This window comes from Zootoca vivipara, chromosome 2, assembly GCF_965207765.1.
Source record: "Zootoca vivipara chromosome 2, rZooViv2.hap1.1, whole genome shotgun sequence".
NCBI classification, from domain to species: domain Eukaryota; kingdom Metazoa; phylum Chordata; class Lepidosauria; order Squamata; family Lacertidae; genus Zootoca; species Zootoca vivipara.
This window is the reverse complement of record NC_142584.1, coordinates 56237043-56264176: the sequence shown is the minus strand read 5'-3', so window position 1 is coordinate 56264176 and position 27134 is coordinate 56237043. Positions and strand designations below refer to the sequence as shown.

Below are 27134 nucleotides of genomic sequence, written 5' to 3'. Positions count from 1 at the left end.
GACACTTCCCCTCTTTATGCATGTAACACATGAAGAGGGGATTGAGCAAGGCATCTTCCGAAGCTCTTAAAAACTGGGTAGGTTTGTGTAGAAGAAGGTGCGCTTTCAGCTAACCTGGTCCCAAGCTTTAAAGCAACACTTTGAATTATGCCTTTCCCTGTGCTTGTAGATGTCACATTTGCAAGCTCTGTAAATAAAGATTGGGAAAATGTAATATGTGAAATAGGCCATGGGTGGTAGTTATACGAGTTCCATTTCTTTTGTAGGTTTTTAGGAGGGGAAGGTTTGTCACCCTGCCATTACTCCTTGGAAGCACCTATCTATCTTTTACTCTGAAATGTAAGTACATAATCGCAAGAAATGTTTGTTAGATGCAACACATTTTCTTTTTATAATTCAAGACAGAATATATCCAAGAACAGCCACCGAAGAACGAGGAGGAAAATGAAAGAGCAGGTAGAAAACCAGAGGCAGAAAAAAAAACCACCCCAAAAGATGTGATTGTCATCGAATAACCGCAAGAGCAAAAACAATATTGCCACAATCTATATAAAAATGTAGACATTGCGTGCGCAGAGGTCACAGCCTTTTTATAATTCAAGACAGAATATATCCAAGAACAGCCACCGAAGAACAAGGAGGGAAATGAAGGAGCAGGTAGAAAACCAGAGGCAGAAAAAAAAAATCCACCCCAAAATGTGATTGTCATCAAATAACCGCAAGAGCAAAAACAATATTGCCACAATCTATATAAAAATGTAGGCATTGTGTGCACAGAGGTCCCAGGGATAACCCGGGGGGGGGGTGTTGGACGGAGGAGAGGAGGGAAATCACAGGGATAAGCTGGGGGGCAAGGGGAGGAGTGGGGGAATCACAGGGATACGTCATGGATCGGCACAGGGTAGGGGAAATCACACAAATAACCCACAGCAACGCGTGGCAGGGCCAACTAGTTTGATTATAAAAAAGCAAATTAAAGAAACAATACATTAGAAGTTCAAAGAACAAAGCACTGAAAATAGGCAGCATATAACTAACAATGTCTACAATTTAGTGCACAGAAGTTTATATATCACTGCAGATAAGAACATTATTTTATGAATAAATTCAAATGGAAGGCCATCTATTAATCAATTCTGGATTATCCTTACTCATGAGAAACGCAGAAGCAGTAAAAACAAAAACATAATTCTTTATTTGTAGGACAATTACAATGACCAATACATACCAAGCCCTAGTAATTTTCTCACAGTGTGTGGTATAAATCTCAATTAGAAACAAAAATTAATAGCAAATTCCCACTCTGTAGATGTGACTAGCAATTGTTTGTAAGAACTGTGAAGCAACATATCAATATAAGTACTGAAATTCTTCTGACAGCAGGCTTGTACTCCAAGATTCTACTCAGAATAAACCCACTGAAATTAATAAACAGACGTTAATTTATCTATTTACTTCCGTGGATCTACTCTGAGTAGGACTAGCACAAAACGCATGAAGATAAGGAGGATATATCTTATATTGTTATATTCGGGAACTCACCACAGTGTCAAGTTGAAATAATTAAAAAGATAGGGTAGGTCTATCTTCACGAATGCCTGCAGTACTCTGAGTAACAGAGCAATCCAGCCCCCACCTTGCACTTGGTGGGTGTGGGTTTGGGCGGAGGTGTCCCTCTGGCCAGCTCTCCTAGCTATATTGGCCTCCTACCACCCACAGAGTGCTGCAAGCATCACACCATCTGAGGGCATCACCAAATGTGTGGCTGGGTGAGAGTGTTCTTGGTTTGCAGCCTGCTTTTGGAAGGCTCTTCAGTGGAGGCATTCATGAGGCAGGGAGCTAATTTCCATAATGGTAAAAACCTGTAATGTTACAACACAATAATACTGTTTTTTGTTTGGTTTTTTACATTTTTGTTATTACAAAAAGTAGTTCCCTGGCATATTTTGGGATATATCCCAGGCATATAAGTATGCATATATGCCATATGGCACCTGGAAGGTATTTGACTTCCACTGATCACTAAAATGGCCTCCCTCTTCCCGTCACTTATTCCTAAAACAGCCATTATATCTGTCAGGGTTGTTGTGACTACTCTTGAGTAACGACCTTCCACATGCTTGTCTTTCAGACGTTTTTATTAGTGCACATTATTTGCAGTGTAACGAACTGCTGGTTTCATGTCTACTCACTCGAGTCAGATTCCTGCACTGCCCCCCTTCGCGTTCTTGACCAACATAAAAGCCTCAGAACTGAGAAGCGCCTCCCTTTCCTCCTCCTCCTCAATTCCGGCATTGGGGGGGCGGGTCTTCGGTCTGACCGATTCCTGTCCTCTCTTTCCGCCTCCCTCTCTCCCTGCCTATGGAGGAGGGGCTCTTGGATGTTGCCAGAGCCCTGGCACTCCCTTTCCGTTTCCTGACTCCCTCCATCAGACCCTTTGCTCTCATGACTGCTGGGAGACGTGCTGCTTCGGATGAGGGGGGGGGTTCTCTATAAACCCTCCCCCTTACAATATCCATGATTTGTAATGGACAACTTGAGGATATACCATGTCTCATGTTCCACACAATATGAATTCCCTCTGTGCATATATACAAGCTACAGGAGAAATATGAAAGGTCAATAACCCCTTGCAAAAGTCATTTGTTCTCCTATTTTCCTCCTCCTCCAAATGACGGATAAAAATAAACATACAACGAGTTAAAGATTTCCCTTTTGGAAGTGTTGTATTCTGAAATTCAGTTTACACTGGCGCTGACCATCAGTTGATGGGTAAGCTTATAGAAGAACAGTTAAAGATTGCATCTTCAGTGAACCAACACTGCTTTCAGTTTTGGATTAATGTTTACACTTTTTTCTTTGAAAAATTGGCAGGCCCGTCTTGGAGAACATCAGATCTTAGGATAACTTGGAAGTCAGTAAAAAGAAAATCTGGCTCTCAGTGCTTGTAGGTGGAGGGTCCCAACTCACCTGGAATCTCATGACAGGGTGGGAGAAAGACATTTGCCTGAATTCTACAGAAACCTATTTGCCATCTATGCACAAGGGTTGCCTCTCTTATCTAACTCTACCAAGAATGCTGATGAGTGGTTTTGAAGTGGGCTTAGGGGGAAATGAAATGGAAGAGGGGAGAGCTGCAGCTCATTGGTGGAACCCATGCAGATGGTCCCATGTTCAATATCTGGCATCACCAGGTAGGGCTAGGAAAAACTGAAACCCTGGAGAACTGCTGCCAACAAGCATAGACAATACTGAGCTAGGTGGGTGAATGGGCCTGAGCCATTGTAAGGCAGGGTTCCTGAGATATGGACCTATCCTTAATGACTCTAAGTACTTATTATCTAGAAATTCAGAAGATGGGTATAAGAAGAGTCCAGATGGATAGGCTCAAAGGCACAACTAATCCAGCTTCTTGTTCTCACAGTGAGCAACCAGAGGCTTATGGGAAGCCCATGAGCATGATGTGAGTGTTGTGTGCTTCCCAGCATCTGGCATTCAGGGATTTGCTGCTTCTGATATTATACTCAATACAGTATAGCCATTATGATGAGTAACCATCAATACTATGAATTTGTCTAATCTCCATTTAAACCCAAAATACCATAAATTAAACTACTTCCTCACACAATGCGTAGTTAATTTCGTATGTCCTGAGCCTTCCAACATTTGGCTGTATTCCTTGAGTTGTATCAAGCTAAATTATACTCTTGAGTCATTGAAATGAAGGAACCTAAGTTTATCTTGCCCATTAATTTCAGTGGGTCTGGTCTTAGTATGATTCACATTGGATACAACCCCTTTTTAATTAAAACACTTTAAAGTCTGGTTCCTAAATGTACAAAGCAGTTCACATCAAACACAAAATGCATCCCACTAAAATTAACCAGCCCAGGTCTGTTAAAATATAATTTAAGAGCTCACTAAAATTATAAATAAACGATTCCTTTGGCAAAACCAGTCAAGCAAAGTCCTCCTCACCTCAGTAGGAAAGTGAATCAAAGGGGTAGGTTAGGGGGAACAGTGGTACGTCCCGTGTTCTTGGGTATCACTGTCCTAATCTGGTGCACTGATCCATGCCAGATTTCCCAACCACAAGTGTAGCATGGGATGATGTAGGAAGACAGGATCCATCAGGTTATGTGAGTCCCAGATTAGATGTTCTTAACCAGTATGTTCATACTAAGTTACATGGTGACAGTGTTAATAATCCACAATAAGCATCCTCTGGGTCCTGCTGGGCAAATAGAACAGAAGTACTGTACTGCCATTCTTGACAGATAAATGGTCCAAGAGAATAGCTATTTTGGTAAAGCAAAAGGATCATGCAGGTTTTATTTCTTCTACTCCTTCACTATCCCTTCCTATTTGTTCAAATTCCCTAGTCTCTGAGATGCACCCATATAACCTTTATCCTCTCCTATATTTTCTCATCAGATACCTGTCACAACTAAACTGATGCATTCATTTATTTCTTACATCCTGAATTGAGAAATAATGTCTAAGACTGGGGTCTGCTAATTGAGAAACTAACTTTTACATGGCTAACAAGTGCTAACTAGGGGAAATTCTGAAAACAGCAGCCTAGCCTTATTCTGCATGCACTACTCCTTTGCCATCCATTTACTAACAGGAGCTAACTAGGAGTCAGATACCCACAGCAGTGCCAAATGGATTGCAGATATACAGTGATTCCACCTGATTTACTTGATCTTACATTTGGAATCTCATTTGGTGCAACGAACCATGCTCCATAAGATAAAATGTCAGAGTGCAACATCACGGGACAGTACAAATAATTTTATCACACTGAATTACATTTGGGATGGGGGGAAAGAATCAAAAGTGTAAATTTGCTACATAAATGCTTAAACTCTTCATGAGGTTAATACATTCTTTCTTGTCTTACAATGGATAGAGTATCTAGTCACGTGGCAACAAATGGGAAGACAGTTTGAGTACACGGGAATATATTTTCTTTGATTCTTCAAAGACCACAATTACCGTAACTACTTACGTATGGTGCTAGAAAGTGACATCTGTGGTCGTTTCCCAGCAGAACACGTTGCACTCTTACTTCACCAATAAATGCTTTTATCATTGCCAGACAACCATGCACACGTTAAAATTGCTTTTGTCTTTAGAACAAAACATTTTAGAAGAGAGAGGATTTGAATGAGAATTCAGCTGATCCATCCTCGAAACTCTTCAGTCCATGTACCATATCAAAAATCACTCATCGTGAACAGAACATTCTCTGATGAAATTTCTTCACTTCGTGTTCCATGTTGGTAAAGTCAAGCTTCTGATCAAGGCTGTGCAGTTGATTTGGCTCAGGAAGTGAAAGCAATGGCCAAGTACAGAAGTTCCCTTAGGAGGATCAAAAGAAACAGTCATCAGAAAAGCAATCCCACAAGCTGCTGACATATAGCAATATTTTGGAGACTTTGATATTGTACCGCAGCTGGTGCCTGTGGTACACACATTCGTTTGGAGTATGTGCATACACATTCCTGCATCATCTCTAGTTGAACTGGTTGTGCATGTTTAAGAGCTTATAAAGCTTCTTGGAAAGTCCATAACCACCTTCCAGAATCATGGCCAATATTCCTGCTAGAGATCTCCTGAATGGGCCCTACTGGATGGGCATAGTTCTGGTCCTCCTGGATGGGCATAGTTCTGGTCCAGAACTATGCTGTGTCAAAAAGTGAATATGATATAATCACTCACCTGGCTCTTTAAAAAGGATAAAAAGGCGCAAGGTTGAGATTTTTAAAAAAGAAATCTTCATGAAAAGTCAATTTTCGTGCAAATTTCTCCTAATTAAAATATTTTTATACACAGTTTTGACCAACGTACCATTTTTTTGTAAGCAATTTCCCTACTGTAATGCATTTTTGGATGTAATTTTCACTAATATTTTCATGTTATGCATACTTTCCCCCAATATATGCATTGCACAAAATTCAGAGTAGTGCAAATGTGTGTCTTGGTTCATTTATTGCTTCAAAACGTACATATTTGGTAGATTTGACTTTACATAAGTACTTAATTGAATTTCTCCTCCATTCCTAGCAGATCTGGTTCATTTAAAGTCTAATCTTATGCACACATGCCTAGAAGTAAACTTAAATGAGTTGAATGAGACTCATTCTCAAAGCAGACCATGTAGGAACACAACCTTAATTGGTTTTACATTGATTTTAATGTGCTGGAGAGCATTCAAGTCTCTGATGGATTTTGACAATTGTGTGAAAGTATTTTTAACTGGTTTAAGTGGAAATTGCCTTCCAATAAATATATGTAAATAAATATATGTAGCATCACTGTCTACCTTGGTGTTGCGACAATTCCCTAGCTGTATAGACAGAAAAGGCATGAAATCTTGAAACAGAAAAGGCATCTCGAAACATTGCCATGCAGCTGACCTGGAATTCAAGGATTTGCTTCTGCTTGTTCTCTTAGAGCTTTGAGTGAAAGTTCATATCCAAGAAACATGGCAGCACTCATTGGGAATCCTCGCACTGCATTCACTGTAAAGCCCCTGCAAAAGACCTGTTTGGAACAAAGAAGGAAAATTTACATCAAAAGAGCTCATCAATTTGTATTTTGTACAGAACATAATTGGCATAGGACCTAACGAATGGGACTCTGGTTTTCTCATTAATGTTCTAAAAGGATTGTGATAACTAATAAATGACCAGGGCCGGATTTAGGTTTGATGTGGCCCTAAGTTACTGAAGGTAATGGGGCACTTTATATGTCCAGCTGTCCTTTGTCAACAACAAATTGTCGCTTTTTTGTGTTGAATATATGCTATATAGTAATTTATGGACCTAATAGCTCCATACACAACAGAAAACACTGTTGCTGTATGTAGGTTTTATTTTATCAGTTTTTTTATCTTATATTTTGGCAATGTACATACAGTTTTCTTTTTCTTTATTTTTTTGGGCCCCCAAGAGAGTGGAGCCCTAAGCTATAGCTTGTTTAGCTTATACGTAAATCCGGCACTGTAAATGACCCCCCCCCCTCTGCAGCATCCTCTTCAGCCTCAGAGTCTGAACTGCACGCCATCTCAGACTCTTCCTTGCTCACTAAACCCTGTCATTTCTGCTACTGCTCCTTCTTCCTTTGACCACTCATTGCTGTTCCACCACCAATCCCCTGGCTCTGAGCCTCCCCCCCCCCCCCGGTGGTTCTGTTGGGGATTCCCTGGCTGGTGCCTCCCACAAATCTTCTGCATCCAGCCAGTCCATAACAATGGATTTCTGGAGAATCTTTCCTCCCATGTCTGTCTTCCTCGCTGATGGTGTTCTCTTTTGTGCTTTTATGTATTTAGGCATAGAGCCAAAATGAACTTGAACAAGGTTTTCATTTTCTAAGGGATTTATTTTTTTTCAAAGATGATAGATATAGATATAGATGATATAGATATATGAGAAATGTATACAGGGACTGGTCAGTGAGCAGTGTTGTGTCCAGGTTACTTTAGGGAAGCTTTTAATATTTGATGAATTATTGTATTTTAATATTTTGCTGGAAGCTGCCCAAAGCGGCTGGGGAAACCCAGCCAGATGGGCGGAGTATAAATAATAAATTATTATTTATTATCTACTATTATTATTTAATCAATATTCCACCCCTCATCATAAGCGATCACAGGGAAAGTCACAACAGTATAAAACGCAATATGAAAATTACATTTAAAAACATATCTGCATCCCAATCTGTCATATGGGTCTCAGATATTTAGAAGGCCTATCCAAAAGACTGGGGAAAGGGAACTGTCTTCACCTGGCACTGGAAAATAAATAAATTAGGTACTAGACAAACTTCAGAAGGAGAGGTTTCCAAAATTGGGATGCCATATAGACAACCTAATGTGTGTTACACAAGGAGTTGTCTGGGATGATCTTTTTCCCACTGATGATATCTGTTTATACAGCTGTGGGTGGCTGCAGGCAATATAAACTGGCACTGGGATTTTCATGGCAGCATCCTAAGGCTGATGAGCTGAGATAAACGGGATGATGATGATTAAGGTAAGTGCTATGAGAGCAGATGGATCTATAAGCAAGTGCTGATTTATTGGTACTGGCATTCCACGTGCCTGCTTCCCACATCACAAAATGAGGATAATTCATATTGACCAGAACAACTAGCTAGCCTTGTTTAGTGGTTGCTTATCAGTTATAAACAGCTCCATGATCAACAATGGTTAATGGGAAAAACTTCAAGCCATAATTCTTTAGTTTGCATGATTTTCAAGTGGCACAAGGCAACATTTTTCACTTGGGAAAGGAATGTCTGTAAAAAAAGAGGATGGTCCATGGGAATGGGGAATGTGCAGTCTGCCACCACAGCTTGGCAAGCAGTATTTTTAATTGCCTACCTTCTACCCTAAGGTCCTAGAGTGAGTTACAACAAATAAAACACCATGTTAAAAACAGCTTACAATCATAGAAATAAGGTGGGCCCTGAAAATAAAAAAGTGCATAGGCCCCATTTACTGGAGGCAGAAGATGGTTATCATGGCTATTCAAAGTCATTTGGTCTTGAATTCCATTTCTTCATTATGCATAACTGTGCTAGTTAAGTTGTAAATATGTAAGGGCTGCAATGGGGACAATAGACCCACATGCAACTTGTTACCAAAACCTCTTTCCTGATATTTTGTATTTTGATAGTGCTTACTTTTAGACCTTCACTGTGGTAACTTTGGGAGATACAGTCAATGACTCCTCTGTATTTGTTCAAATAAACCCCGTCAGCTTGAAGGCGACTCTTGACAACATCCATAGGAGTGGCTGTTCCCCAAGATATTGCTCCTACAAGAAAAGGGGGAAGGATTATATATGAATACAAAAGGCCTTCTGAGCACCTTCATCAAAGAGAATGGTAGTCATCTTTAGGAGTCAAGCTATAAAATATATGCTAGAATATGAAATGTAACTTAAGATAATGTGAATTTTGCTACCTGGTTAAAATAAAGTGAGATTGGTAGCTAATGGTACTTGGCTTGCTTGCCTAAATACAACATGCTCCTTGTTTGTTGAATGGCAAACGGGTGTACTGTACTTAATAACAAATATATCCATCTCTGAAGTGGCCCTAGCTTGTCATTTAAAATTACCTCATCTGCTTCAGACAAGCTTGTCAACGTTTCTTGCTACAGCAGGGAAGTGAGACACTTCAGGAAGTAGATTTTTACCTATTTCATTCAATGACTTATTCCCCCCCTTCTCCTAAGTGTTTCTCTGTTCTAAAAAGAGGTGACATTTAAGAACTGCAGAGTTTTGAATGTGGTATTTGTTGTGAAATGTTAATGCACTACAGTTTCATAAATATGGATTGCTTGCTGTAGTTAAATCTGGGGCTTTTCACATTGGGCTAAACGTGTTTTTACTCGAGATGGTGCCAGTGTTGTGAAATACTAGAAGTCCTCTTCTTGTTAACCAGCAACTACTTTGTTTTCAAGTGGGATGGTGCTAATGTGATGGAATTGTCACTCAACTTACTTTCTTCAGCTGGGCTTCTGCTCTTCAGTAAACAGTGAGTCAACAGTGGGGTAAACTATATTTTCTAAGTAAAATGATGCTCCATCCTTTCTACAGAAATTATCAGGATGGTTTACAATGAAAGATCCATGCTCATAAAAATGCATAGGGAGGAATTCAATACCAGCTTGCCAGATGGAACAATCCTTGCTCTCTGCTGTTCTGGGATTTTCCCTCAAAGCTCCCCCCGCAAATCCACTCTGGCTGATCAGGAGAACCCCACCCCACCCCACATGGTTAGTATTTTTCATTCTCCCATTTCTCTTGGATCCCGTGATCCACACTGTTCACATTCCATACTTCTGGAAGTGTGAGAACGGAAGCTTAGACACCGAACCTCCGTCCTATGTGCTTTTGTTTTTAGGCTCTTTGGTCTGTCTTTCAGACAGACAGGATGTTTGTGTGAGCTGCTCCTTGCACTGTTGTTATTTTCTTTATTATGATTTGCTTACATTTGGTTTGATTTGATGTACAGCAATAAAATAGCGGTGCTACATACTTCTGCAGCCAAGCTTTCGTTTACTCTGCTGTTCGTGTGCTCATATGAGCAGGTATGAGTCGCTGAGACACAGGACTGTTGCCAAATGCTTCATGAGAGTCCTGTTACCAGAGGGAGAGACTCTGATACACATATCTCATGGTGGAGAGGAGAGGAGGGTTGTTCCTTCTGGCAAGCAAAAATGCTTACACTGGCAGAATGATGAGAAGAGCGAAATGTTGAATTCCTCCCACTATATTCCATGTAAACCACTTTTTTATTATTGAGTTTTATAAACAAGAATAATAATATACAAACAAGTATATCAATTTTTCTCATGTCATTTGTATATCACAAAAATAGCATAATAAATGTGGGAAAATATCTAGAATATATGTTTCTTTATTAGTGATCAATTTATAAATTCTTGGTTTATTAATTGGTTTAAACAATTAGGAAGAAGAAGAAAATTAAAGGGGGGGAAGAGGGGAGAATGGCTAGTGGTGGGTGGTGGTGGTTATGTTTCTATTATTCTACTTAGTGTGTGAGGGGTTGTGTCAGCGTTACTTGTAAGGGTTCTCTTCCTATTCACTTGTATTTCTTTGGTGAGAGAGGTTGGGTGTGGCTTAGGGTGTGGCTGGTTGTCTTTGGTTGGCTGTAGTGAGAATTGTTTTTGTGTGCAAGTGGGGTGTGAGTGTGTCCTTTTGTATCAGGTTAGCCATATTGATTCATATGTTGTTGGGGGATTTTTGTCTTTGTCTTGTTGGGCTGTGTATGTGATAAAGGGGAGCCATACCGGGGTGAAGGCGTCTTCTTCTATTTGTCCCCGTGTCAGTTTCTGTTTATGGGTTAGCTTTTCTAATAAGGCTGTTTCCCATACTATTTGATACCAATGGTCCATGTTTACTCCTGACAGGTCTCTCCAGTGTCTGGCTATGATGCTTCTGGCTGCTGAGAGTAGGTGGGTTATGAGCTCTTTATGATGTGAGTGGGCATCTTGGAAGATGTTTAGTAGGGCCAGTTCTGGGGTGACTTCTAATACTTGCTTAGTTATTTTGCATATTTCTTGTATGATTGATGTCCAGATTTTGGGACATTCCCACCACATGGGGAGATATGTGCCTGTGGAGGTGCATCCTCTCCAGCATTTGGGTGAGGTTCCTGGGTGTATTCGTGTTAGTTTCCTTGGTGTTAGGTACCATCTGTAAGTGAGTTTCAGACTCACTTCTGTGTGCCCTGTTCTTGCCTCCTTTCCCCTTCCATTCCACTGTGACTCTACTGCTCAAAAGGCATGTGCCACCAAACTGGAAGGAGGCAGCCACCAGGCACCTCATTGCCTTGTGCAACATCAGCCACAGCACAGAGCTGCTAAATTATGCACACTGGCCAGTGCATTGCACAGTAAAAACAGATTTTTCTGCGCCTCTCCCTGCACAGTCTGCATGTTCGTATAATAGATAAGCACATTAAAACTTTTCAAAATATTGATGGCAACCCTAGGAGCAACTTATGTGACAAACAAACGGCAATAAGTCTTCAATGTAAAACACTACGAGGCTTACCACTAACACTGCCACCACTACAGAAAAAAAGCATGTTAGGAATGAATAAATGAGCTCAAATTTAACCAAGCCTCTAGATAGCACCATTTCTGGTGAAGGAGAACAGAAATGGACATACCTGCAATGCCACCAGCCATCCACACAGAAAAGGGACTCGGAGAAAGGCATCCGTCTGGAGTGATCCAGCCACAAAGTAAGGTGTAAGGGATGAAGTAGAAGCAATATCCTGGAATATCCCTCAGAATCATGGCAGAAGAACCACGGTATAATCCCCCTAAACCTTCCTGCCGAAGGATCATGCCAACACAGTGAACTGGACCTCTGTAGGCAGTCTCTACTGAAAAGCCAGCCGCTCTGTGCTTCAGGTTTAGGTTGGCTGCTGGAGCAAGTAAAGACACTCTTAGTATCAAGTTACCTAGTATTCTTCAGAACATCGCTTTCCATGTCTGTTTCCTTTTTGTTCCTTCTTTCGTTTTGACAATCTCTGTCTTGACTAAAAGCTGCCATGGACGTTTTATAGCAGAGGTTGGCTGGCCACCTGTCATGGATTATTTAGCTGTGATTCCTGCATTGCAGGGGGTTGGACTAGGTTATCCTCGGGGTCCCTTCCAACTCTATGATTCTCTGATAAGGTTACTTTGGGAGCGGGAGGGGCCAGGACATCCAGGTGGTTCTGGGAAGGTGGGGGGGGCATCTTACCTACAAACCCAATGCTGGCTCTGGTGCTTGGCATTGCAATTTAAGGTCCAAACTACCTTTCATATTTAACAAAAGTGTTTGATCCAGCTGCTCTTTTTTTGAATAAAATGTATCTGGACTGCAGAACCTTAATCTGGAACATTCTGGTCCTATTCCAACTTTTGCTGCCAATTACCCTTTCCTGGTCTGCCTTTTGCCCCTGAAACTGCTCTCTAAAATAAAACTGGTCAGATTAAGTGCTTTGTTGTTGTTTAGTCGTTTAGTCGTGTCCGACTCTTCGTGACCCCATGGACCAGAGCACGCCAGGCACTCCTGTTTTGCACTGCCTCCCACAGTTTGGTCAAACTCATGTTCGTAGCTTCGAGATTAAGTGCTAATCACACTAATTAAGTGCTAATCACACTAATTTAATCATGTGACTAACGTGATGTGGTTTGCCTGTAAGACAAACAGTTTTGGGAACATCCCTCTGTAATATTACACTGGGAGAAAACTGACAGCAATGTCAAGCTAGTGTGGGGAAAAGAGGAGGAAGGAAAATTGCCTGCAGCTTTGATGGTAATCTTTTCATTTCAACAACAACTCACTTTTCAAAATGAGCTGTACATACATTCAGATTTTCTTTGTCATACTCATGCTTTGGCCTTGTTAAAAAAAAAACTTATTGTTTTCTATTTGTTTTCTGCTTCAATATATAAAACAATACTGTGGCAGATACTGTTTTTTTGTGTGTGTAGTTCTCTGTAGCTCAAAGCTCGGAAATTAAATAGCAAGAGAAATTCTCCACTCATATCAGATGAATGAGTCTCACAATATTGCTTCTATTTACTGTATGTTTTCCATCACATAATTTGAAGTCAGGACTCTGATTAATCTTTGCACCTTCATGTGACTAAATATTTATCCATCTGCAATTAGAAGCATTTTAAACTTTTTTTGGTCCATAAATGCTAAATGAGAGTTGTATTAGGTATACTTCATTCTACACATATGAAAACACATGGTAGAGTAAAAAAATATTATATACAAGAATAAGCCATATCATATCTGCCAAGTCCCGGACTGCAGAATCCGGGACCGGCAGTCGCATGACACCGGCAGTTGCTTTGCCCATCTATGGGCACCAAAAATGGCAACCGCTGGCTTCGAAAGTCGCGTCTACGCATGTCCGGAAGTGAGTAGACGCAACTTCCGGTGTCACTCTGCCCATCTATGGGCTCAAAAAATGGCCACCACCAACACCGGAAGTCGCGTCTATGCACTTCCGGACATGCGTAGACGCGACTTTCGAAGCCGGCGCTGGCCATTTTCGGCGCCCATAGATGGGCAAATCACAAAAAATGGCCGCCGGCAGGAGAATATAAGGGAGAATAACGGGAGACGAAGTGATACGGGGGACCGCCGGGAAAAGGTAAGTAAAAACGGGGGCTTCCCAGGGAAAACGGGGTACTTGGCAGCTATGAGCCATATACGTTGGTCATATAACACCACCGACATATCATTATAAGGTGGGATTAAGTATAAGCTAGAAACAAACACAGAAGATTAAAAAGAAATAAAAAAACGGATTTTCTTTTACCTGCAATAAATGTTTGTGTCTGCATCTGCAGCCTTATCTTTATCAGATCAACTGGACCACCAATTCCAACTGAAACAGCCCCTGCTGCCATGCTTGCTAAAGCCAAGTCCGCAAGTGATGGAGCATGGTTAGGATTCCCATAGCGCTGTTGGCTAATGAGCCTTTGAGTATTGCTAAAGACACCAAATACCACCGAGTTGTAGACAGCAATGCTAACTAGTGGGAAAGACATTCCCTTGAAGAACCCAGCCACCTGCAGAGGAAAGAAAGTTGGATGTGAATGAGAATGTGATGTATGATTGTTCCTTCCAGAAAGCTTTAAAATGACAGTTTTACATGGATAAGACAAGAGTGATGGCTTAATAAATAAATAAATAAATAAATAAACCCTTCCTTCCTCTTGACACTGAGCAACACAATACAGTGGAACCTCGGTTTACAACACCTCGGTTTACGAATTTTCGGTTTACGAACGCCACGGACCCATCTGGAACAGATTAATCCACTTTCCATTACTTTCAATAGGAAAGTTCGCTTCAGTTTATGAACACTTCAGTTTATGAACAGACTTCCGGAACCAATTACACCCATGCTTTGGGTTAAGTACGCTTCAGGTTGAGTACTCTGAGGACCTGTCTGGAACAGATTAATCCACTTTCCATTACTTTCAATGGGAAAGTTCGCTTCAGTTTATGTACGCTTCAGTTTATGAACAGACTTCCGGAACCAATTGTGTTCATAAACCGAGGTACCACTGTAACAAGTGCAGCAATTGTACACAGTAACTCTATACATTTAAGAACAGCACAACTAAAATAATGACATCATATAGCAGCAGACCCTCCAAGTGTCCCTATTTTCCAGGGACATCCCTGATTTATAGAGGCTTTCCTGGTTTTTTATTTGATACCGGAATGTCCCTCAGGTGGATGTCCCTATTTTCATTGGAGAAGTGTTGGAGGGTATGTTAGGATATCTCTATTTTTGTTGGAGAAATGTTGGAGGGTTTGGAGTTCTCCGACCCCTGAGCTGTCTGAAGGCAATCCTGTATAGGGAAGCTTTTTAAAAATGTGTAATGTTTTATTGCATTTTTATATATGTTGGAAGCTGCCCAGAGTGGTTGGGGCAACCCAGTAAGATTTGTGGGGTATAAATAGTAAAATGATCATTATGGAATGGGACAGCCCTGTTTTCATTGGAGAAATGTTGGAGGGTATGCAGCAGTGGTGCTATAACACTGTTAAGACCCAGGATGAAAAGCATATCCCCAAAGCCCAGGTGAACCAAAATCTTTTCCCCTGATATCTCAAACTTGACAGTGTGTGGGACAATCACAATTTCTCAGGGAAGCAATTGTCCGATCTGGGTGCTGCCACCAAGAAGGCCCTGTGTCAAGTAACCACAGAATGGGCCATGTCAGTTAGCAGAATCATGAGCTAGTTGCCTTACATGAAATTAGACCATTGATCCATTTAGTGTTGCATATTCCAAATACAGTATCAGCACCTGGCATGTCCTGCTTGGGCCAAACTCTGCTAGGCACCCTTTTTTGGCAATCTGATTACCAACACTGCTGCCTGCCACTAACGCCCACCAGCAGCTAAGGCTGCCACGGTGAGCAGGTGGGTGGGGGAGGCACTAGCAGAATAGCATCAGAGGCTGCTACACTGAGGGTCTCTTCAAATCTAGAGCTGTCATGGTGTATTCTGACAAAATTATATACTTACAGCTTCATTCCTGTAGACAGTGAGAACACATTTAAATGTGTTTCCATAGCCTTGTCCAGCTTGTAAGCGAGTCTGCAGAAGAACACAATTATGAAATTAAACAGAAAGAAATATGTTTCCAATTAATTGAGAGCACATGCTTTACAAACAATGTCCACTGTTATTTGACTATAATTCTTGCTTTGTTCCAAAGAAAAATCATGCTCTCTGTCCAGTCTATGCGTTGCCAGAAGCAGTTCTAAACACACTGTGATATCTAAAACTCTCTACTGTCAACATATTTTGAATGTAGGAGTTTATTATTATTATTATTACTACGACGACGACGACGACAACTACTACTTCTTTAGAGCCCTTCCTTTGAGGAACACAGGACAGTTTACACTATAAAAGATTTGTATACTGCTACATTGTAGGGTAAAATTATTTAATTTTGGGGGAAAGGAATACAAAAATGGGGGGGGGTCCTATATTATTTATGAGAGTGAATCTTATACAGATCCATCAGTATGGGAAGTAGCATTTAAATTCTTTATAGAATACCAGGCTAACTACTGAATTACCAAAAAGTAAAAGAGAAAGAGAGAGGGAGAGAGCACATGTGGGATTGATCACAGTTTTTTACTTTTTCACTTCTTTATTATCTGCTTGGTTAATTAGAACATATAGATTTGTTCCTCAAGGACTCATCAAAAACTAGAGTGCTGGGCTGCACTTAAGTGTCTCTGTCTGGCTTTAAGCGAAAGCTGAATCCCATACTTACCCATACACAGACAAAAACCATTAAGAGCAATCTGGTTTAGCTACATTAAAATCCAGGTCATGCTTGCTTAAGCTACCTTCCAAATTCCTTCTATTCACTGACCATCACATTCATTTCTTGTTCACTGAAATCAGCCCTCTGGCTGGCAGATCTCTCAGGGGGGTTTAAAGTTTTGTCAAAGTACTCACTCTGAGCACGGCCTACATGGCTTACTTGTTAGTTTAAAGAGACCTGATGTACTGGAACATAATCCACGTTCAATGCACCAAGCTATTCCGCACGGCTCCCCATTCTCACCCCCCTATTCTTCAGGATGCGCCTTTGCTATGTTCATCAGTAAATACTGAATTACTCTATGACTCCACTTCTCCATTCACCATTTAAGACCTTCCCCTTCCCCCCACTGATTTGGAAATGCAACAAAGCTGCCTAGTTGCTATTCCCCTGCTGCATCCAGATCCGAGGGCAAGGAAGGTGCCAGCTTGCCAGTTGTCTTTTAAGCCCTGAAAGATGTGTTGCTTGTTTCTTGGCTGTGCTCAAGCAAATGGAGGAAACGTAGCAAAAATGTTCCCACCAGACCTATTGTCGGCTTGCGGCACGCACTACCAGCAGCGACAGTATGAAACAATTCATTTGCCAGAACTGGAAGGCACATACTCCTTCGACGCTTACTTCATGGACGGCACAACAAATTGTAAACACACAAATGCGATTAGTGCTCTGGCACAGCGATGACAGGAAGGGGGGCGGAGGGAGAGCATTCAGCCAAGCACTGTACTTTGACGCCTCTCGCTTTCAAACTCTCCAAGCATGCACAGCCACAACCCTGTTCATGGGAAGACAGCACTTGCTACACGTTGGAACAGTCTCCTGCAATATCCTGCCCCTGACAACAGGCAGCATCTTCTGCATCGTAAAATGGACAAGGCTATAAACCAAGGTTGGAACAGACTCCCTTTGCAGTCTCGGGGCCGAGTCTCACATGGACGATCAGGGCTTCTTTGTAATCTACAGCATCATCCATGTGCCTCCAAGTGCTCCTTGATTTGCATGGCAAATCCATGGTAAAATGTTTGCAGTGGCATGCTAAATCAGGAGCTGAATTCTGGTGGTGCTTTCTGCAGTCACAGTGGCTTCTCTTTAGATATTTCCGGTGCTTTTTTCTGGGGGGATGCAGGAGTACACATACCCCTAAACATTTTGTGAATCTTTGTACTTTTGTCCATTTACTGTATTTATTTTTCCCGAATTGAACTATAAAATTGGTGGTTTTATTGAGTCAAAATAAGAGTACCGCTAAACATTTTTCAAGGGAAAAAAAGCACTGCATATTTTCAAGCCATGGAAACAAACACAGAACTGTAGGGCATCTCTAGAAGAATCCCCCAAATGGAACAGCTACCAGTTTCCTATAACATGGACCTTCATTTGTGACTCCCATTGCAGAAACCATTTTGCCCTTTTTATTAGAAGAAGAAGAGAAGAAGAGTTTGGATTTGATATTCTGCTTTATCACTACCCTAAGGAGTCTCAAAGCGGCTAACAATCTCCTTTCCCTTCCTCCCCAACAAACACTCTGTGAGGTGAGTGGGGCTGAGAGACTTCAGAGAAGTGTGACTAGCCCAAGGTCAACCAGCAGCTGCATGTGGAGGAGCGGAGACACAAACCCGGCTCCCCAGATTACGAGTCTACCACTCTTAACCACTACACCACACTGGCTCTATTATGCCTTTAGAAACAATTGCATCCACTCATTGTTAAGATTGCAGAAGGGAAGGATGTCTTTTGCAAAGATCTGGTTTTTGTTGTCTGATGTAGAGAGGTATATTTATCCTTTAGCTTAGAACATTCAAATTTCTACCGAGGCTTTATAGATTCGAGTAATGGAACTTAAAGGGGGAATGGGAAATGATTTATCCTGTAGAGGTTGGGGAGTAGAAATGTATACCGCTACTACTAGCAGTATTCTTGTTGTTATTAATTTTATGTGTATAATGACTGCTCGCTAAACACAATAAATTGAACTGAGCATTGCAGAAACAGGTCAAAAAGAGGCATATGGGCTTATTTTCCAGGCATAAAGCGTACAGACACCTGCAACTTGCTTCTTTACTGCATGATACTAAACTTCCTGCCAATTATAGCTAGGATTTGCCATTTTAAAAATTAGTCCTACTTAATTAACAGCAGGGAAAAATAAGCAGGTAAAATATGGTGAAAACTTCACTGATATTTCTGTGGTTTCTCTGAAGTTAAGACATAAGAGCAGGGTCAGTGACAAGGTGGCAACCCTAAAACACACCCATGGGAGTGTTTCATGCATTTGTGAAATGTTGCCCCAGGCTTTCCACATGACCCAGAAAGCTATCTGTGGACAAATGCCAGCTCCCTCAGCCTGAAGCAAGATGAGCGCCACACCCCATAGTCGCCTTTGACTGGACTTAACCATTCAGGGGTCCCTTACCTTTTACATTTATACACACACACACACATTGTTGCACACCACCTCAATCTCTGAACGGTGTGCAAGATTCTCACTACATATCTTACTACAAAGAGTACCCATGTTCTCTGAAACATGATCTCTTTCCCTTTTGTATATACCGGTACTAAACTGATTTCAGAACAACCACAACACTATTTACCTTTACTGTATCCAGAGGATGTCCCACAATTACAGCAGCAGCTCCTGGAGATTAAAATAAAACAACTGAATAAAAAACAAATCATTTTTTTAATGTATCTTGTTGTTTACCTCAAAGAATGGTGGGATTTGCCATCTGAACAAACGACAACCCTCCCTGTTTTGTAAATTCCTAGTCAGCTCCCACCAGCAGAATTATGCAAGCTGAGAAAACAATGTGAACCATAGATGGTTGCTGTATAAGCACCCCAGAGGAATTGCTTGTCAGTACAAATCTGTACTTTCTCTGGACCAGGCTGGGGGGTGGATTGGACTGGGCAAAAGGGTTCCTCTGCCCAGCTCGGCCAGCTTCTGTCTGCAGGGTGATGCCACATCTCTAGCACAGAGCCACCCTTCTGCCCACCAAACAGGTGGATGAAAGTGCTGCTGGTAGGTTCCCCATTGACAGAAGGCAACAGAAAGCTCTGGAATAGATCTCAGGCCAGCCCCACTGCTGCCACATGATAGCATAGGGTCCAGTCTGGGTCCATTCACTGTGTCATCTCCAGGTTGGTGCAACAATCAGCCTTCCCTTTCACCCTTGACATCAAGCTCAGTGGGGCTGTGGATGCAGCAATGGCCCCACCACTCTGTTGAGCCTAGCCAGGATTAGGGTTGCACCCCGAACTGGCAATTCCCAAGCTGGGTGTCAGAATGTAGTCAGGGCTTTTTTTCAGGGAGAACTCACAGGAACTCAGTTCTGGCACCTCTCAGGAGAATGAGGAAGGTGTTCATGGCGAGGTCTGGCACCTCTTTTTCTAGAAAAATAGCACTGAGCACAATGGTTTGGATGCCATAAAAATGCATGAATGAAATAACTACAGACCAGGCACCCCCAAACTTTGGCCCTCCAGATGTTTTGGACTACAATTCCCATCATCCCTGACCACTGGTCCTGTTAGCTAGGGATCATGGGAGTTGTAGGCCAAAATATCTGGAGGACCACAGTTTGGGGGTGCCTGCTACAGACCATCAATTGGCATTAAATATTGCCTATTTTCAATTCACCTATCGAGGCGGTACTTTCTCTGTGAGGAATTATGTAGCCCATAACCCTCCATAACCCTCCACAGCTTGTGCTAAAAGTGATCTACAGAATATATTTGGAAAGATTCTCTGCAGCTTTCTTTCATGAGTCAGGATGTGTTGAAAGCTTTACCCTTAACATTGATTTTTGCATCCAGTTGATTGTTCACCTGATTTGAGATCAAGATGACTCAAAATTGCCAGGAGGCACTGAGAATACAGACAAATAATTAAACATACTATGGATAAGACGTGCATAAGATGCATACAGATTTCTCTTATGGAGATAATAAATGACAGTTTTGCGTAGATTTCTTTCTTTCTTTCTTTTTACTTACTTACTTAAGAACATTTCTGAGAGTTTTCCAACAAGACAGTAGTTGTGCAAGAGGAGGAGGCTGCCAGATCTGAGCTAACACTCTCAACTCTTACCCACCTGTTTCTCATTCAGCCGGAAAACATCTCATGCATCACCATCATCTGTGAAGTAAGTTTCCTGGAGAGGATTTTGCTCCTGGGGAGGTTTTGAAGTACAATATTGACGAGGATCCCAATTGTTACCATGCTATTCAGTGTGGTTAACATTGAAACCAATGTAATTGGTAAACCAATGTAAATAAATGGGGTAGGAATTTGCCTACCAATTTGAAACCAATTAGTTTGATCAACTTTATAAAGTATACAGTATATAAGTATACAGATGAGGAAATGAACATTCTTGTCTTTGGTCATTAGCCAGGTAAGTCACAGATGATGTGCTGACAAGCAATCTATAGAACAAGTTTAAACCCATCAGTATCTGCAGTTGTAATTCTCAAGCTGAGATATCTGGCAACTACAGTTTAGCTGTTAGCTGAAAAGCCGAGCAATTAGTAGCAGCACCTTGGCATTTTGGCTTGCCTTCCACCAGGGATCTAAATATTGCCAATGTTTCTAAACTGTTAGGCTTGTATCCAGTACAGCACTGCATAACCATCCTGTCAGCACAAGGATTTCCACTTGCGCAATGGTGCTTTCCCTTTTCTCCTCCCCCTACATGCCCCCTAAATCTGTTCTGGGATTCCCCCCAATGCTCCAGAGCAGATTTTTGGAGGAGGGCACAGGGCACACATGGAAGATGTGGGAAGAGAGAGGAGGGAAGTCCCATTGTGCAAGAATAAATCTGTGCACTGATTTATTGCAGGGGGTTATGTCCCTTTCAATTCTACAATTCTATGACAGCTACCAAATACTACATAGGATACATGCCTTAGGTTCCAAACTTAATCAATAGTTGCTCTCTTGATGCAAGAATTGTGTTCTGTCTATCTATTAGAAACATAGGGAAGTTGCCTTATAATGAATCTGACCCATGGCCCATCTAGCTCAATATTGTCTACTCTGACTGGCAATGGCATTCCAGGGTGTCAGGCAGAAGCCTTTCCCATCCCTACCTAGAGACACCAGGGATTGGACCTGGCGTTTCCTGCGTGCAGGACAGATGCTCTACCATTGAGATATTGGGTTGTATCAGAAGGCATTATTAAGATCAGTTCTTGGAATTCTATTATAAGATCACTAGCAGCACTTTTTAGATCTGATCAGGCCAGTGGCGGAGCTTCATGCTCCACCACTGGGGGCAGAGAGCAGGTGCGCTGCCCCCAGGGACGTGGCACGCGTTTTGGGGATGAGACGTGTTTTGGGGGCGGGGCGCGCTGCCTGCGGGGGCATGGCACACAGCGCGGGTGGGGGCAGCTGCGATGGCGCCCCTGGGATCATGCTTCCCGGGGTGGCACGCCCTCACCGCCCCCATCTTCCTACGCTACTGGATCAGGCCACGTGTTAGCACCCAGCATGGTAAGGCAAATACCCCCCCTTTAGTTTTTTTTAAACTGTGAAGAGATGGGCTACCTTCCCAGGTTGAGGAGCCCCATCTACCCCTCATTTCCCTCTACAGCACTTGCAGAAATCACCTTCTTGACCATTGGACCAACTATCAGTCTTGTCTGCTTATAAAACTATACTTGTATCATTTGCCCAAATTTGAACAGTTACTGTTCCTTGTTATATTGTTTAAGCAAAGTCTGAGAAAATGAGTAGTTCACATATAGTAACAATCTTCTTTCCCCTTTTTTTTCTTTTTAAAAATTGATGTAAAATCGGAGGTGGAATAGAAGAGAGAATTTTGGATCCAGAATTCCTCTTCCATTCTTGGAGAGCCTTTGATCCAGCAGAGACTCTCACTGATGGAGGTGGTTTTTTGTTTTATTTTTTGGCAAATTCCCCACCTTTCTGCTTCAAGCTTCTATACCACCTTCCATGAAGGATTGAAGGAACCCCCAAATCATCTAGAGTAGACTTTCAGGGGCTGAAAGTGTTTATAAAGTACCCAGTGAATATGCACTAATGAGTGGAGATAGAAATATATACACTGCAGTGCCATTCAATGGAAATTGCCTCCCCCTGCATCTATAAGAGGGAGCATTGCAAGAGTGGAACTCCATTCACAGAATTTCATGATCCAACCCATTTGTCATTTATGTCTCTTTATTGTCATACCTGTTTCAGAATATCTGTAAATGATCCTGCAAGATTTTATGATGTTTTAAACAGATAAATTGAACAGAGAATGTTTACATTACTTTGCTTAGATTTTCTTCCACATAGAGGACAGAACCTGAATTACGTCAGCCATCAACTCAGTGGTCCCAAGAGCTTCTTCATACCGTACACTATCTTTTTAGTGTGGTAAACATGCTGTGCATTTACTAGAAAGATAGCGTGCAAGGCAGACCCTCCCTCTCTTATCATGTGTACACATAGTGCAATTGGAGCTTATTTTTGGTAATGTGAGTAAACAACATTTGCCGCTAGTAAATCTTCACTAGAACTGATCCTTCGTCTACTGTAAAGGTGTCGGGTCATTTACATTTTCCTTACCTTGTCATTTTACAGCTTTACAGTATAAACAACCACTACAATGTCTGGGACTGCTACCAGACAGAATCAGCTGGCAAGGCTGGTGGCCATGAAATGTGCTCCCTTAGGAGATAATAGCTAGACATATAAGAATATAAGAATTTTACACTTGTTACAAAAGCTATGCATCATAGGGTAAGAAGCAATGAGAAAAATAGCCTAGACTAATAACCACTTCCCTTACTCCAAGGATTATGCAAAGTAAGTAACAGTCTCTCTTATAAGAGTTAATTAGCAAAACAAGAGCCCTGTGATAACTGGATTTTCTATTTGCCACTCATTCATGTATGTATGTATGTATGCATGCATTTACATGCTTTAGCTGAGATTCCTGCATTGCAGGGTGTTGGACTAGATGACCCTTGGGGGTAACTTCCAACTCTACAATTTTATGATTCTATGATTTATATATACCACATTTTCTCCCAAGGAGCTCAAGGTGGTGCAAATGATTCTCCTGCTTAAGAAATTCAACAGGGTTACCAGGAACATCCCCAGTCCATCTTCCACCCCAACCTCCTTCTATGCTCACTTCTGGTAAACTAAAGGACATTGTTGCAGCCTCTTCAGGAGATCTCATACATTTTCCCGGGACACCTGCATGCCTGAACTCTTACTCTGCAAATAACAATAAGAGGCTGTCATCTTAGGTTCTCCTGAAAGGGGTAGGATTACAACTTGGTACTATACATCTTTGCACCTCTTAAAAGGAGGAAGGCACAAACAGTCAATATCAAGAGAGCCCAAGCATTCACATCATTATGAGGGACAAGCTGTTGGACCTGAGATCTAAGGCCAGAGAAGGAGGGCCAAACACTGAATGTGGCAACCCAATTTTAGGAATAGGTAAAGGTAAAGGTAAAGGGACCCCTGACCATTAGGTCCAGCCGTGACCGACTCTGGGGTTGCGCGCTCATCTCACATTATTGGCCGAGGGAGCCGGCGTATAGCTTCCAGGTCATGTGGCCAGCATGACAAAGCCGCTTCTGGCAAACCAGAGCAGCACATGGAAACGCCGTTTACCTTCCCGCTGTGTACCTTCCCTATTTATCTACTTGCATTTTGACGTGCTTTCAAACTGCTAGGTTGGCAGGAGCTGGGACCAAGCAACGGGAGCTCACCCCGTCACAGAGATTCGAACCGCCAACCTTCTGATCAGCAAGCCCTAGGCTCAGTGGTTTAACCACAGCGCCACCTGGGTCCCTTAGGAATAGGGGAATTCCTCAAAAGAAGTAAACAAGGAAGAGTGTACTCCTGTTCTTCTCTATAACTCATCTCTTCAGTGACTTAGAATCTTACGACTTGGTCAAGAGCGCCAAAGGAAGTACAAGCCACTCGCACTTCCTGTTCTCCGCTTCATTGTAAAATGTGAAGCAGAATCCCTTCATCACCCACCAGTAGTATGACCCTTGGGCTCCCTTCCAGCTCTACAATTCTAAGATTCAATGTTCTTCCTAATGAACATATGAGGGCCTGATGAAGAGAGGAAGCTCTCATACAGTACAGTGGGAAAAGATGTGCATATTCTGCCTCAGACAGTACAAAGAATCATGGGATGAGACAGACCAACCCCCTTTTTGGCTAAAGGATCAGGTTCAATGAAACTTTGCAAAGCTATCACAGACATTTCATATGCTCTCCTTTCTGGAGAAAGCCACAAATCCCTGATACATTCCAGGAGGGTCTTACTTTGTGTCATACTTGGAAAATACAGTAAACGCATGAACAAAGGTTCGAGAATACATTAGTCATATCTAATTCTGCTTCTTGCTACAGGGAAGCTCTTTAATCCATCAGAGGCTCCTGTCAATAGAACAAGGAGGAGAATGTTGATCCCAATTTGCCCTCCCCTCTTCACCCCCCATGCCACCTCTCACATGGTTCAAAGAGTCCCCCAATCCACCAGGCAGATTTGGAGGGGTGGGTGGTAGATACTGCAGGGAGAAGAGGGGATATGCAAAAATTGCTTTCCTCCCTCCATTCTGCTTACATAAGCCTTCACTGAATCAACTGTCCATTACTGGAGGGACAAAAGCCCATACAGTACTACCCAATATGACCTTTCTACTAAAAACACACACCAGTGTTTCCGATTCCTCTTAGGAACATAAGCTGCTGGTTTGTCTAGCTCAGTATTGTCTACTGGCAACAGCTCCCTAGGGTCTCAGGCAGGGGACAATCCCAGCCCGAACTGGAGATGCAAGGGATTGAACCTAGAAGCTTCTGCATGCAAAGGAGATGCTCTGCTACCACTGAGCTCCTTTCTTCAGCTTAATCTCAAGGGCTGCAATGCATTAAGAGCTCATTAAATTGAAGCAACTTTTTGCATGACTATTCCTCCAGTGAGAAAAGCACAGAAAGTAATTTTTCCTGTCTGGAATGTTTCCTTTGGACAGTTTTATCACAAGAATCTGGCAAATTGTCTATCTGATCTCTCAGTAGCCGTGGATGTATGGCAAATGTCACCATCGTAAACCACAAGGTGATCGATCTTCTGGGGTGCACGTGGCTCCTGTAGTCCACGTTTTCAGAAAACAGACAAGGTTTTCCCAAATGCTTGCTCAGAGAGCTGGTAAATTCTGAGCAAAAAGGGAGCTGATGAGAGATTTTACCCATCAATGTACAGTGCAGTGCTTGTCACCACGGGATCCACTTTTGAATGCTTTGTGTGTGTGTGTGTGTTTACTCGTGGACTGTTAGTAGCTCATTGTGGCAAGCCTTTTGGTTCCCAACAGGAATCCGGAAAAAGACCCATTTGCAAAAGGGGTTTTTTCCATTCATGGAAGGGCTCATTCTCCTTGCAGATCTGGCTTCAGTCCAGCAGGAGCTCTCTCGGTTAGAGGAGGGAAAGGTGATTGTCACTGAGTTTCCCCTATTAATGCCCTAGGGATGCAGGTGGCGCTGTGGTCTAAACCACTGAGCCTCTTGGGCTTGCCAATCGGAAGATTGGGGGTTCGAATTACCTGCATTACCTCTCATGGTGTTCTTGGGGGAAGGGAGTCTTCTGAGCCTCTGATGCAGTTTTTTGTGGTGTAGGCTGCTGGCAGATAAATTTGGGGAATTCGCTTCACCCTTCCCATCAAATGAAACATTCAATGAGCAGTAATCCACTGGATCTATGAATCCAGCCCATTGGTATGTATGTTTTCCCCACATCTCCAGAGCAAATTTTGATGGAGGATAGGGAGCTACATGGGAAGAGGAAATCCAAGGAAATGATCTCTTTTTTTGCAGGGCCTTACACTACCTCTGGATCCAACTGAAGAAGAAGAGTGAGGGCAGGCAATCAGCCTTTCTGTCCACACACAGAAAACAGGCAGCAAAGTGGACTGGAAATGCTGGCAATTGCCCATATTTTCTTATCAGGATTTCTAGAAAGAACTGGAGTTCATGAAGGGCAAGGGAGTGGATGAATGGTGCATTTTGACTGGCCAACATAAGGTCCCAGCTGTCCAAACATCAGGCTCTGTCTCCATAGCTAATTGACTTAGGAAATGCTAATAATGGTATTTCACCCAGAAGTATACCTTTTTTTTTATCTGAACCATTACCTGTGGGTGTGAGTATGCTACCTTTGACACCCACACACAAACACACAGGTCTTTATATTAATAACAAGTAGATAAAACTTCAGGAGGCACAAGGAATACTGCTTAATTCAGAACTTTTCTTCCAAAATTGGACATATTAACATACATGGAACACTTACACAGAATGTCATGTGTACCATCAGCCAAGCTCAGAGTTAACTAGTATTCAGCTAAATAAGTGCCCCTTTCACAGCACCCCACAAGGGTCACTTACCTCCTACCCATCCAGCTACAAAATCATCCAACTGAAGGCTGCCCATAATATTATTATTATTATTTTTTAAAAAAGCAGTCCTGTTCAGTTTTATTCTTGGTCAGTTTGCAGTTCACATTCAGCTCCTTCAGCCCCAAGCAAGCAACAGAAGAGCATCTGAATCTGCCTCCTTCAGCCTGTTTTTTTCCACATCCCACAGTGTCCCAGAGTGACTGCAGCAGTTTGTTTCTTTGACAACTTTCAGCAGCCTCAGAACTGAAACAACTCTTATTCCAACCTCTCACACTGCGTGTCTCCC

General features: G+C 42.2%; 1 protein-coding gene across 4 annotated transcripts; it reads right to left on the bottom strand.

Annotated features, from left to right (window-relative positions):
- Positions 1 to 1172: 1172 nt before the first annotated feature.
- Positions 1173 to 27134, bottom strand: SLC25A48 (solute carrier family 25 member 48). Of its 4 annotated transcripts, XM_088661930.1 has the most exons (9): positions 26837 to 27134; positions 20511 to 20588; positions 19011 to 19054; positions 15603 to 15674; positions 13876 to 14128; positions 11716 to 11976; positions 8695 to 8828; positions 6426 to 6552; positions 1173 to 5367 (listed from the first exon to the last, which is right to left on the bottom strand). In XM_088661930.1, the coding sequence occupies exons 5-8, from the start codon at positions 14105 to 14107 to the stop codon at positions 6433 to 6435; spliced, it is 747 nt and encodes a 248-aa protein (XP_088518056.1). In that variant the 5' UTR covers positions 14108 to 14128; positions 15603 to 15674; positions 19011 to 19054; positions 20511 to 20588; positions 26837 to 27134; the 3' UTR covers positions 1173 to 5367; positions 6426 to 6432. The 4 variants fall into 4 exon arrangements, with proteins under 4 accessions (XP_088518056.1, XP_034961377.1, XP_034961378.1 ...); XM_035105486.3 differs by lacking the exon at positions 20511 to 20588 and having other exon boundaries at positions 26837 to 27132; XM_035105487.3 differs by lacking the exon at positions 20511 to 20588 and having other exon boundaries at positions 5230 to 5367; positions 11716 to 11973; positions 26837 to 27132.